At 37.6% G+C, this 13579-nt stretch overlaps 1 protein-coding gene across 14 annotated transcripts in view; it reads left to right on the top strand.

The window, feature by feature from the left end:
- The window catches only part of CFAP20DC (CFAP20 domain containing), a 282240-nt gene that overhangs the window by 20486 nt on the left and 248175 nt on the right, over positions 1-13579 (top strand). Inside the window, exons 2-3 of one of the 14 annotated variants that reach the window (XM_070455792.1) lie at positions 9812-9877; positions 10164-10256. The exons of 12 other annotated variants lie outside the window; for them this stretch is intronic. In XM_070455792.1, the coding sequence (XP_070311893.1) occupies positions 10210-10256 (47 nt within the window). In that variant the 5' untranslated portion in view covers positions 9812-9877; positions 10164-10209. Of the gene's footprint in view, positions 1-9811; positions 9878-10131; positions 10257-13579 lie in introns of those variants that run through there. One more of the 14 variants, XM_070455793.1, reaches the window with a different exon arrangement.

Genomic DNA, 13579 nt, shown 5'->3' on the forward strand with positions numbered 1-13579 from the left:
AAATAGATTTTATATGGAAGTTTTAGATAACATATGTGATAGGTATATAAATCAGATGCCAGAGTCTTTATGTGTTAAATAAATGTTCTTTGAGAAATCTTACCCTCTTGGTTCTTAGTTTGGTTCATTTTCATTTCCTAAATTATTTTATAGTACTCTGTAGATAATCTGGATGCATGCTGAAAGCTAAATAAGATGTTAGCAAGAAAAAATTGCACATATAGAAATATTTGGAAGTGTCATTCCTTTGTAAAATCCTCTATAAAATCGTCATAAAAGGCCATACATTTGTTAAAGCACTGTACAGTTAGGTGATTGCCTTACCCACTGTCAGGACAAAAGTGAAAGGCCCTGTGATGGGTCAGATTGTGGGCCTGAGTGTCAGTGGCTGTGCCGGGTGTTAGTGTGACGACCTAGGCAGGTTACTAGACTTGTGTGTGTGTTACAGCCTCACCTGGACAGTTGAGGATTGTATTTATCCCTGTTTATTGAGGAATTATGAGAATTTAACTGGATAGTGCCAAGTGGTAATTGTTCAATAAATATTAATTTATACTTTTATATCTCTAAATTTAGACACGGATACAGGGGTATTTAATTTTTAAATTTCTCTTCTGAAACATTTTGTGACAAGTTGGGCATGTCTCCAGTCCATGTGAAATTTCCATGGTACTCATCTCTGAAAAGAGATGGGGAAGCAGCTTTATCTTTGGAGCCTTTTATTTACCCTGCCAACTGTAAAGTGTGTTTCTCCTAGAAACAGCTCTCCTAGCAGGATGGTAACCATTTCAAGAAGGAAAAAAGGTGAGAGAAATTAGGGAAGGAGAAGTAAATTCTTTTGAATTTTCTCAACATGTTTATGTGAGTAGAAGTTAGGCAAATAAATATTTTCAAGACTGGACTAAAGCTAAGGAACACCACTTTTGGCACATAGATGAAAATATAAGCCCATAATAGAACTCCCAAAGTGCTTTAATTAAAACCAATAGTCTTCCCTTTTTTATTGGAACAGTCTAGTGATCTTGCATTTTATATCTGTTTCATACTTAAAAAGCTGTTACAATAAGCTGTTTCAAACAATGACAGTGCTATGTATAGTTGGAGGTTGGTTGCATTTGTTAGCAGTAAATAAGAACAACTGTTCTGTTTGATACACATAGATATTACCATGCCATTTTTTTCTAAGGTTAAAATTGATTTATAAGGTGGGAAATAAAATATCTCATCATTGTTTAAAGCCAAATAAGACTCGATATAGCATAAACAGGGATTTGTAAAGTGCAAAATCACTGTATTTTAAAAATTGATGTTTTAGTGTAAAACATTTAAAACATGTTAGTGGCTCAAGTTTCTGTTATTATAGAGGATCTACAAATCTTATCTAGCTCCCTATTTTTCTAAATTTATTTTATTGGAATATAGTTGATTTACAGTATTGTGTTAGTTTCTGGTGTACAGCAAAGTGATTCAGTTATACATATATGATCGTTTGCATTGCTCATCTCAAAACTCCCAATCCATCTCTCCCCTACCCAGTTGGAAACCACAAGTCTGTTCTCTATGTCTGTGAATCTATTTCTGTTTCATAGATAAGTTCATTTCTGTCTTGTTTTAGATTCCTCATATAAGTGACATTATATGTATTTGTTTTTCTCTTTCTGACTTACTTCTTTTAGTATGATAATCTCTAGGTCCATCCATGTTGCTGCAGATGGCATTATTTCATGCTTTTTTATAGCTGAGTGGTATTATATTGTGTGTGTGTGTGTGTGTGTGTGTTTACTGTATCTTCTTCATCCATTCATCTGTTGTTGGACTACTAGGTTGTTTTCATGTCTTGGCGTTGCAAGTATTGCCGCCATGAACATAGGGGTGCATATATCTTTTCAAATTACATAATGGTTTTGTCTGGTTATATGCCCAGGAGTGGAGTTGCTGGATCATACGGCAGTTCTATTTTTTTCTTTTTTTGAGGAATCGCCATGCGGTTTTCCATAGTGGCTGCACCAGTTTACATTCCCATCAGCAGTGTAGGAGGGTTCCCTTTCCTCCACACTCTCTCGGGCACTTACTGTAGACTTAATAATAATGATGGCTGTTCTGACCAGTGTGAACCTGGTACCTCATTGTGGTTTTGATTTGCATTTTCTCTAATAATTAGCAATTCTAACTCCCTATTTTTAATAGAAAAAAAACCTGAGACCCCAAAAAAGGAATGTTCCTCAGGATCCAAGGTTTTTAGAGGCAAAGTGAATGTGTTAAGTCACTCAGTTGTGTGACTCTTTGCAACCCCATGGACTGTAGCCCACTGGGCTCCTCTGTCCATGGAATTCTCCAGGCAAGAATACTGTAGTGGGTAGCGATTCCCTTCTCCAGGGGATCTTCCTGACTGAGGGATCAAACTCGAGTCTCCTGCATTGCAGGCAGATTCTTCACTGTCTGAGCCATGTTAGAAGTTAGAGGCAAAGTCAACAGTAAAATTCACAACTTCTGACTCTCTGCCATCTTTTCTTAGTATCATTGCTGCTTTTTAGTGCTCATGTTGGAATAAGGTCAAGATATAGTGTGATTTTATAAGCATGGTTTCTGATAGTTTTAAAAAATGACATTGTTTCTACAATTACTTTGGATTTTAAGTTGCAGGAAATTAATTCTGTTAATGTAATTCAGATTTCTACCCCTCCCCCCCTACCTTGCCCTCTAAAATTAATCACCAGGAATAAGTCAGATTCCATGTTTGGGTCAGGATTAGCAAGGTTGTAACAAATAATAGCAAAACAACTCCTTCTTTGAAGGATTATTTCATTGTTAGGGACAGAAGTCTATTTAAGTTATATCAAGCAAATAGATAGGTTTTGGAAAAACGTGGAGAGATCATGTGGAACCCAACAGCAAAAACTGATTATAGCACTTTTGGGAGGTGATAGTTGTCAGCAGCTTCTCTTTCTCTCTCTTTGACAGCTACTCTGTTGTCTCTCATTCTGTTTGTAAGTTTGCGTCATTCTTCTGTTTCATCCTATAAAGCAGCTTTTCTGATAGCTTGTTGTTGTGCACGTGAGGAAATAGAGCTGCTAGTACATCCTTCTGTGACCTTATAATCCCAGTACCCCTCACTGCCAGACCAGGTTCAGTCTGTGTATCTCCCAGTTCAGAAATTTGAAAGAACAATCAGGACTGGTCCTTAACCAATCTTTGGGTTTCATCCAACTGCTTCATCTTTGTTTTTATCTTCAGAGGCTGTAAGCTGGAGCCCATTCCCTAAAATAGGGCCTGGGTAGGGCAGGCAGATGGTCTGATAGACCTACTGCACTATTGAGTATAGACCCTTAGTAGTCACTTTAGAACCTCCTTTTTTCCAGAGTCGCCTGCCAGTTACCTCTCCAGATATTCCTGAGTGCTTCTGGGGGTATTTAGGAGTGAATAGTGGCTAGAATTTTTATTAGAGTCAAATCTGCTTAGATGCCATGATTGTCCTAGCTGATATATTTCATTTACCAGGAATTTTGAAGTTACCTAAATAGTACTGTATAGTCTTAGTTAATCAGGGAAGACTCAGCTTCATTGCAGTCACTCAAGGACTAAGCCACATTTCTTTAATGCTTCTCTTGCTAAACAGTAGCACTAATTAGAATGGTTTGGTTTATTGAACATCTACAATATGTTAGGCTTGTTTCATATTGTATTTGCCAGGTTTGGTAAGGTTGTTAATACCAATTTCATATATTTCTATCTCACATTGCCTTAGAGCTACAGGTGAGCTGCAGCTCTGATTTAGCTAGAGGTCAGCTGGGTGTCTTCTTATTCCAGAGCCTGGATTGAACAAACAGCTCCTGTCTGGAACAGCTGTTCTTGAGGCAAAGGCAGAAATGCAGGAACCTGAGCAGAACTACACAATCTAATTTAAAGCTTCTGCTCAAATATGTATGGCTCATGTCACTTCTACATATGCCCATTGGCCAATGCAAGTCATATGGCCATGTCTAGAGTCAGCAGAGCAGGGGTTATATACCTCCTATGTGAAAAAGAGACAGTAAATAATTATGAACAATGATAGTATATAATCAAACACAAGCATCCCTCATCTCATTCAGTTATCACAACTCATAAATGTGAATATTATCACTATTGTACAGTTTATTAATATAACAATTGTATGTTGAGCACCTCAGTGTCCTGGACACTGAGCTCTGGGAACTCTCACTGTATTATATTTTGACAGTATGGGTTTATTTTATGTAAACTGTTCTAACTCTCAGAGATATTAGTACTTTGTTGTAAAACAGTGGATCTCAAACTTTTTTTTGGTCTCAGGACCCCTTTACATTCTTTCCTTCTCCAGGGGATCTTCCCAATCCAGGGATCAAACCTGGGTCTCCTGCATTGCAAGCAGATGCTTTTACCATCTGGGCCACCAGGGAAACCCTTAAAAGTTACTGAAAACCTCAAAAGAATTTTTGTTTATACGGGTTATATCTCTCAGTATTTACTGTATTAGAAATTAAAACTGAGACATTTAAAACCTATGTGTTATTTAGAAATAATAAGCCATTGCATGTTAGCATAAGAAACTCTAAATAGCTATAACATAAAATATCTATATTTTGCAAAGTAGAAAAAAAAAGTTTAGTCAACAGTGGCATTGTTTTATACTTTTGCTAACCTCTTTAATATATGGCTAGATCGAAGACAGGAACATTCTTATATTGGCTTCTGCATTCACTTTCTTATGATATAATACTAATACAGTATGTCACCTCTGGAAAGCAGTATACTTGTGAGAGAGAGTGAAAGAGACAAATAACATCTTGGTATTGCTCTTGAAATAGTTTTGGCCTCACAGAGCCCCTGAAAGAGTCTTAGAGACCCTCAAAGATCCCTTAAGCACACTTTGAGAACTTCTGTGCTAAAGTATATTTATGAAAACAAATACATGACATCCTTAGTATATTTTCCTGGAGCATCACCCTTGTGTTATTCTATTTTATAAGTTACATAGCTTTGTTAGGTAGGCTTTCTGCTAGAAGAATCTACAGATCTCAGTGACTTAACGCATTCATCTCTTGTTCATATTGCAGTCCAGTGTAGGTCAGTAGTAGGGGCTCTGCCCCTCAACAGTCGTTCAGGGACCCATGCCCCAGGGCATCGGAGTCTTCTAGTGGATCCTGTCTGTCTGGTCAGCAGACCAAGGAAGAGCCTAGAGAATCACACATATGAGGTCGTGTTCCTCTTGCCAGAATTCGTATACAACCCGTAACAGTATTGGAAGCTGAAGAGTGTATCTGGTTTTGTGTCCAGAAGAAAAGGAAGCAGCAGGGTTTGACCAAGACATATTGTCCTCTACCAGAATAAGCAACTAAGTTCTATTAAACAAGTTAAAAGAAAACTTGATTATTTATTGTCAACTTTTTTGCCTTATGAAACTTAAGTGGTATGTAGTGCAAAGCAGTATTGCCTCATGCTTTGAGAAAAGTTATAGGGACTTGAAATCTGAAATTAATTTTTAAATATTTAAAACTATTTATTTTGAGATAATTTCAAATGTAAAGCCAAGTTGTATAAAGAAGTGCATATTATACCCTTTTCCCAGAATCACCAATTGTTAATATTCTGCCACATTTGCTTTTACTTTTTGTGTATATACATAAAAATGGGAGTATATATGTGTACATACACAAATTCCCCCAAATTATTTGAGAGTAGAGAGTCTGCTTGCAATGCAGGAGACCCAGATGCAATCCCTGGGTTGGGAAGATCCCCTGGAGAAAGGAATAGTGTGGTTTCTGGTTGGTAGGTCATTTTGCACATTGCATCAATTTTGCTACAATTATTCTTTTAGGGGAAGAATCCAACATTCTCTGGCCCAATCAGAGCCTTGTTTAGAATGCTGGACTAGGAGCACCATTTCCATCAAGCACCCATGATGTGACCGTGAGGATAAAGTTGATCCAGGTGGCAAGGGAGAAACAGAAGTTGGGTCATTGATGACTGTTTTGAGCTGTTAAATCAGTCAGCCTTGAAGCATACCCTACATTTGTGGTTTCTAATTATGTGAGCTATTAAGTTCTATTTATTAAGTGAGATAGCTTGGGTTGGTATTCTGTTAACTTTTGACATAAAGAATACCAAGTGATATTCCTAGTAACAAATAGTAATGACTGTGTTGCTTTAAATTTAAAAAAATGGTAAGAAAGATGTATGTATAAAACTTTCTCAATGCCCGACAAAAAGAAATGAGTATTAGGGGTTTTTTTTATTGTTGTTATTTATGTATTTTCTCACCAGCTTGGTGGTAGAACCCTGGCATAGGCTACTAAGGAATGTATCACAGTCCACAATGCATATCCCAAGTTCCAGAGAATACATGGGTTTATTTTAGTAGTTGTTAACAGTTACGGAGAGGAGCTTTAGATTCATTTGACTCATTTCAGTTAACCAAACCAACTTGAGTGAATTAAAATATAGTAGTGGAGGTATCAAATGCCAGGTATGTAGGGTGTCATCTGAAGTCCAAGAGCAGTAAGGATCTTGGCATGGCACCCAGCACTAAAAACCTTAAGCACTCACTGTCTTTTTCATCTTGGCTTTTCCTGTGTTTCTGCTTCATTTCCAGTCTAACCAGGCAATTTCAAATACATAGAGAGGGAATGTGAGTGTGTTAGTTTGGGTCAAGCATTCTCTCCTATTCAGTTCAGTTGTGCTCATTGGTGTAAAAATGGTTTTGGAACACCTATTCCTGAGGGCGTGGAGAAGATTTCAGGTGCTGATTCAGAAAGAGACTGCAGAGTTGGCTTCTGAAGAAACATGTATATATGTTACAGCCAGCTGAAAATGGCTCTCTGATGCCTTTCTGCTTCCCTCTCCGGACTCCTGCCCCTCATTATTAGCCTATATTTCTCTGATTCAAATTCTTGCCAAGATGCTGACCAATAACACTTTAGGATATGGGTTGTAATCCTTTCCAGAATTTTTTCTTTCTTTTTTTTTTTTTTTAGTTTTACTAAATAACTGTTTTACATCAGCAGCATCAACAACCTGGGAGTTTGTTAGACCTACAGATTCCTGGGTTCCGCCCCTGAAATACTGAAATAGAAGCTGGGGGCACGACCCAGCAATCCTCCAGGTGATGCTTGAAGTTTGAAAACCACTGCCTCCCAAATGGTGGCCAAAACCTGGGGTCTGTCTTCTTCCCAGCATCTCCTCCTAGCTGGGCACAGTGGTGCTGCTTGCATATAGAATCATGGTGAACATCTGTTTGTTGCTGCAAAAGAGAAACCTAGTCTCTGGCCTCTGAAGAGCAAAACAGACTCCTGTAGCGCAAAGGTTAGTGTCCCCAGTTCTGCATCCTCATCTCTTCAGGTTATCCCCAAGAGACCTCCATGTGGGGCATTTTGGGGACATTTTTCTGCCTGTGCCCAGGAAGCATGAGTGTCTCCTCTCCTTCCTCCACCTCCTGACTCTCCCTCCTTTCTACTCCTGCTGTTTTCCTCTCTTCCTCTTCTTTTTTCTTTCTTTTCCCTCCATCTCTGTTTCCTCTTCCTCATCCTTCCTCTTTCCCTTCTTTTACTTCTCTTTGCCTCTCTTCTCTCCATCTTTCTTTACTCTGGCTCCTTGCCTTCTACTACTTTCTTCTTTTCATTTTTCTTTCTCATTTTTTGCCTTCTTCCTGGTCCTCATTCTCCTCCTGTTCTTCCTCTTCCTCCTCTCACTTCTACTCCTAATGGCGTTAAACTTACTCAAGAAGAGAAGGCTAATGCCTGAAAGCCATAGAAGGTGATAAATGCCATTTCTATAGTTCTAACACCCAGGGTACCTTGAGGATTATCTGGGGTCTGAGCCTGCCTATTCTGCACCTGTTCCTCACAACCTAAACTTTATGCCCTTCAGGTCTCAGCTCCTTCAGCCTCTTAGCCTACTCCCTGACCCCAAACCTAGGAATGAGCTCTCACTGTTCTGTTATGCCAGATATTTACTATCTACCTCTAGGGTGAAGGTAGGATGTTGAGAAGCTCTGGTGTTTAGAGTTTGCTAATCTCTGGATGCTGGGAAAGATTGAGGGCAGGAGGAGAAGGGGACAGCAGAGAATGAAATGATTGGATGGCATCATTGACTCAATGGACATGAGTCTGAGCAAGCTCTGAGAGTTAGTGAAGGAAGGGGAAGCCTGGTGTGCTGCAGTCCATGGGGTCACAAAGAGTCAGACACGACTGAGTGACTGAACAGCAACAAAATCTCTGTAGTACAAATATGCTCCCTACTATGACCACTTTCAAGCTACCAAGTTGACGCCACTGAATGTGGAGCTGGGAAAGAAGCTTACAGGAGCCTCTCACAAACGAGTCAAACCTTTCATAGCACACACTAAGGAGGGCCTTGCCAGCTATGGTCCTTATACAGTACAGCTCATTCCCTCCTCACTGTAGATGTTTGGGAGTTAACCATTAATGAATGAATTACTGTAAGTTAAACCATCACTTGTTTGTTTACTCTTTAACATTCATTTTTTGGGACAGCCATTGGAATAGTTAAAAACAGCACAGTATATAATAATTGCCACAACACTGCCTTTTAGTTTAATTAAACAAAATCAACTGTAAATACTGTCAGAATTGCAGCCCTTTCAATGATTTGTCAAACCCTTTTACTTACGAGTCTAAGCTGTTTCAAGATACCACTATAAATTATAGTACCTTTTGGGTTATATATAACATGTTTGTTTATGTAACAAAGTTTGAATTAATATTCAGTTAAAATGTAGAATATCATTCAGTTGCCTTGTCTTCTGTATTTGCATTCTACAGCATTTTTGGTGGATCTTTATTATTTTTAAGTAGTTTGACATTGTGTTTTATGATATATTTCTTCCTGTAACACTTGCATACAGATGGAAATGTTGGGAATCTAGTTTAAGGCTGATTTTTTTTTTTTTAATTTTGTTATGTGATTGATCTGGTCAGTGAACAAGAAATTCTTCGAGGCCATCCATCACTCCAGGCAGGAGCTGAGCTAAACCTTCTAACTCACTGCTTTCAGTCAGTCATGCAAGATTCAGGTTATAAATATTGAATGTGCAAACAACTGTTTAAATTGGCTGTCCTATCTATTTTATGCAATTTTAGTAGAAAAGCAAGCTGATACATTGTTTAGTGATAAGAAGTAGAAGATGGTGAATACAGTATTATCTTTCCATACGTCATTGAGTTAATCCTGTTGGCAAATATTTAAAATAGTTAGATCAAATTAATTCTTGTTCCCTTAAGTTAAATTAGAAGTAAGGCAACTGAGCATGTAATTTATGTAGTTTTTCTGGTTTTTATATTCAAACAGTAGCAATACTGTTAGTAATTGTAAATGTGCCATCTGTCATAAATATAGTAGCCAATTGTTAAATGCTTAGTTCTGTGAATTTTGTTACCTCTTTGCAATAACAAAAATAGCTTCATATTTGGAAAATATTTGGTCAGGAAGGGAAGTAGCATCTGGTTTGCCCTGCCTTTCCTGGTAAGCATCTAGAATATTGAATTTGTGCAGGTGTTTGTTCTTCTGCTACTTGGAGTTGTAACAAGTGTGCATACTTTCACTGGTGTTGATAAATGCAACAGATAAAGTGCCAGCCATTTGTAATAAATCTAGGAGCCTTTTTGTATGTAATGAACTTAGGTAAACTTCCAAAACTGCTCTCTGTATCTTAAGTTTATTCTTCAAATTATATTATGCTGGCAACATTCTTTCAAGTAGATGACATGTACCTAAACCCACATTAATAACACACGTGAACTGCTTACCAAAGAGGAATATTTATCTCCCTTTAAAGGCACACAGAGGTGTTCAGCAGCTTATGTCTCTTAGTTGTTGGATTGCAACCTAACGGAAAAGCTGGGTAAGATTTTATGTTACGTTCTCTGCCAAACTGTGCTTGTTGCTTACCTGTATCCATCTTTCTCTTTCTTTAATAGAATTTTGATCAGGATAGCCTTGGCCCTAGCTTAGTAGACTCACCTCCCTAGACTCCCTTTTAGCTAAAGCTGGCCACATTATGCTAATAATTACAAATGAAGTGCCAGTAGAATTTACTTGGTAGCATTCATAGACAAGCTTTTAAAAGGTACAGGCTTAGCTAACTTGCATCTTTGGCACTTTGCTTTTTCCTTGTTTTCTGCCTAAAGTATAAATTCAACACATGAATGGACAACAGCTTTCTTGGGAGAATGAATGCAGAAACTGTATACTGAAGATGGCACAGTGGAAAAATGGAGAAGGTACCTGGGTCTCTGATGGCTTTATTGAGCCACTAACCTTCCTTAATTGCCTGTCCTTAGATTTGAAAGGGTAAATGATCCTCATTCTTAAGCCTTTATTTTTCAAGGTTACTTATAGTCTAACACATTTCTAACTGATACACTTCTCTTCCTAAGTTTTCTAAGTCAGAGTGAAATTATGCATTGTTCTCTTAATAAACTTAATCTACTTGGGAATTATAGAAATAACTTTTATGTATATCTTCTTGTTAGTATTAGTCACTCAGTCATGTCCGATTCTTTGTGATCCCGTGGACTGCAGCCTGCCAGGCTCCTCTGTCCTTGGAATTCTGCAGGCAAGAATACTGGAGTGAGAAAAAAAAAAAGAATACTGGAGTGGATAGACATTCCCTAGTCTTCCCATCCAGAGATTGAACCCCCGTCTTCTGCATTGTAGGCAGATTCTTTACCATCTGAGTCACCAAGGGAGCACATATCTTTGTGAGGAAATAAATCAAACTAGAGTTGCCACATTAATAAGCTTTGTTATTGATAAATGTAATAATGGTATTAATAATTTTTGTAGTAAAGATCACAATTGCAGGAAAAAGATCAGATAATTTTCTTAATCTCATCTGTCAAATCGTATTTCCCTTAGTCGTTGATCAATCCCTATCACCTTTTCTTACCCTGCTCTTGGTCAGTTGGAGGCTAATTTATAAATAATTATAATGTAGTATTGTAAGCCCTAGAAATATTTGTCACAAATATGAATATGATTTTATTATTTCCCTGCTTAAAAGCTTTCCCTAATCTTTGATGTGGTATTAAAGGTTGCTTCATTCTGGCTCTGATTATTTTGTTTAATCACATCTCCTTCCTTTCTCTCTTCCTTTCTCCCAGCATATTTCTCAGCCCTGTCTGAAACCTCAGTCTAAAACCCCTGAATTATTTCTTGGATCTTAAAACTACCACATACTTTTATTCTTCCGTGTCCTTCCTTATCCTTTTACTGCTGTACCCTTTCATATCCATCTGTGAAATCCCACTCATTCTAAAAAACTGAGTTTAGGTGTCTTTCTCTCTGAAGCTATCTGTGACTCTCCCAACTTCATATTCTGTGCTTTCCATAATACTCTTTTGACCCTTCTATGATAGCATTTCTTAGATTGGATTATGGTTCTTTACAGATCAGTCTTTCCCAATAGCCTGTGAGTTCCATGAAGTGTTAGATGAGCTATGATTTATTTTGCAGCTCTAGTATCTTTAGTTAGTATCTGGAGTTTAATTAATACTCAGAATTTTGGTATGCTTTTATAAAAAGAAAATAAAAAATATAAACTTTCTATACTTCTTATTGAATACTACTATTATTTACCTGTTTATTAAATATATCCTGTGAAGGATATGCTGCTGGTGATTAAAGAATATTCATCAATTACATAAAAAATAGTTATCCATCTGGGTCACCTCTGCATTTGCTTTTATTGACTTCTGACTGACTTTCTTGCTTCTTTGCCTGTAATTTTTGGGTTATATACCACACATTGTGTATTAAGAACAGTAAAGCCTGAAGTAAATAACCTTTGCCTTCAGAAAAGAGCATGTCCCTTCTTTCAGGTTGGTGAGGGTGTGGGGGTTGAGTCAGTCTATGGTTGGGTTGGGGTCAGGCTTTTTTGTAGCTTCAGTATGATTCAGTTTGTTACTAATCTTTTGAGGGTAAGGTCAGATCTTTCCCTTCAGCAGGGCTTGAGTTCTGACCACCAGCAGATTTAACAATCAGCAGAAGCATGTCTTTGCAAACTGTGACAGATATCTCTGCTTTATAATCTAGGTGTCAGGTCTTTGGGCCACTAAGGAATTTCCGTTCTCAGTCCTGCCCCTGGCTTTCTTTATCTCTGAAGAACTTTTTTCTCCTGATGCCTGACCCAAGCCTCCTGAGGAAGGATGCTGTATACTCTGTGAAGGCTTAGACTCCCTTAAAAAAGGTCTCTCTGTTCTCCTGGACACCAGTAGCCTCTATTACATGAAATCCCAGAGTGCCTTAGATGAATTTCTCTCCACTTCTCTGCTCCCCCTCTACATTCAGAGTACCACCTCAAGCACTTGCTGAAAACCATGGGAAAAACAGCAGGTAGAAAGAGGCTTGCTTCATAGTGGGACTTCTCTGAATTCTGATCCATCCTTTCAGCCTGCATGCAGCTGGTAAAAATTAGGCTGGTTTCTCCTTACCCCCTCCCATGGCCAATTCTTTGTCTCCCTTCTAACCTACTAGAAATAAGAACAGCCATGGGTCTCTCCTTTCCTCTGAAGGGCTCATTTACTTCTGGAATTTAGTTCGTATAGGTCTTTTTGCATCCTCAGCTCTCTGATGGATATTTTTTAAAAAATGGTTTTTTGTTTACCAAACTTGTTTTGGTTACTGGAGTGAGGGTAAGGATCTTTTGCCACTTTGTACATCCTAGCCTCCCTTCCCCCTTCCATTTGTCCATCCGTCCATGCTTATGTGTGTGTATGTACACAAGTATATATTATTTAATGTAGAAATATTATATATAATTTTTGTTGATGAATAACACTATATCTTGTGTATCATATCCTTTCTCTGTATCCCCAAATTGTCAAAATTATTTTCCTGTTATTGTATCTATTGCATGTAGAAGGAAATAGTTTCAGCTTTCCCAAGGAAATAAATTATTTTCAGTGAAAATCACCTTTGTTTTACCACCTTTGGTGTCTTGGATATTTTGCAGATGAGGATTTACTGGTTTGTAATGTCTTTTAGGCTTCATCAAAATCTAGAAATTAGAATAATCAACGCTTAAATTTGATTAGTTCACAAATAATGTGGTCTCTGTTGACCACAAGGAAGATTAAGAATCAAATGAAAATATTTAATTAACATTAAAATATTGAAACTTTTATGACAATAAGAGCTAATGATAGTTTTATGACAGTTATGGCCTGCCTACTAATAGAGAGGTGGAATGTTAAACATGATGCTATCAGTATTATTTCATATCAGTTGGGTTTATCTGAAGTGACTAAAGTGATATAAAAATGACTGACTACAAACATGAAGTTTAATTCATATCAAATTTACATAAGAACAAAATTTAAAAATTACTTGAGAGCAAAATTTATACATGATAATATTTTACATATGCTATAGTCTCTCAGTAGAGAGGTATTTACCACAGAACACAGTGTTGTATAAATGACTTAGTATCAGTTAGCTCTTTTTACCTAACCAACCATTGCAAGATTCAGTGGCTTACAGGTATTACGTATTATTTCTCATGTATCTGCGGCGTGGAGTGGAGTCGGCTGCTCTTGGCTGGGCT

Source organism: Odocoileus virginianus, chromosome 26 (assembly GCF_023699985.2).
Source record: "Odocoileus virginianus isolate 20LAN1187 ecotype Illinois chromosome 26, Ovbor_1.2, whole genome shotgun sequence".
NCBI lineage: Eukaryota > Metazoa > Chordata > Mammalia > Artiodactyla > Cervidae > Odocoileus > Odocoileus virginianus.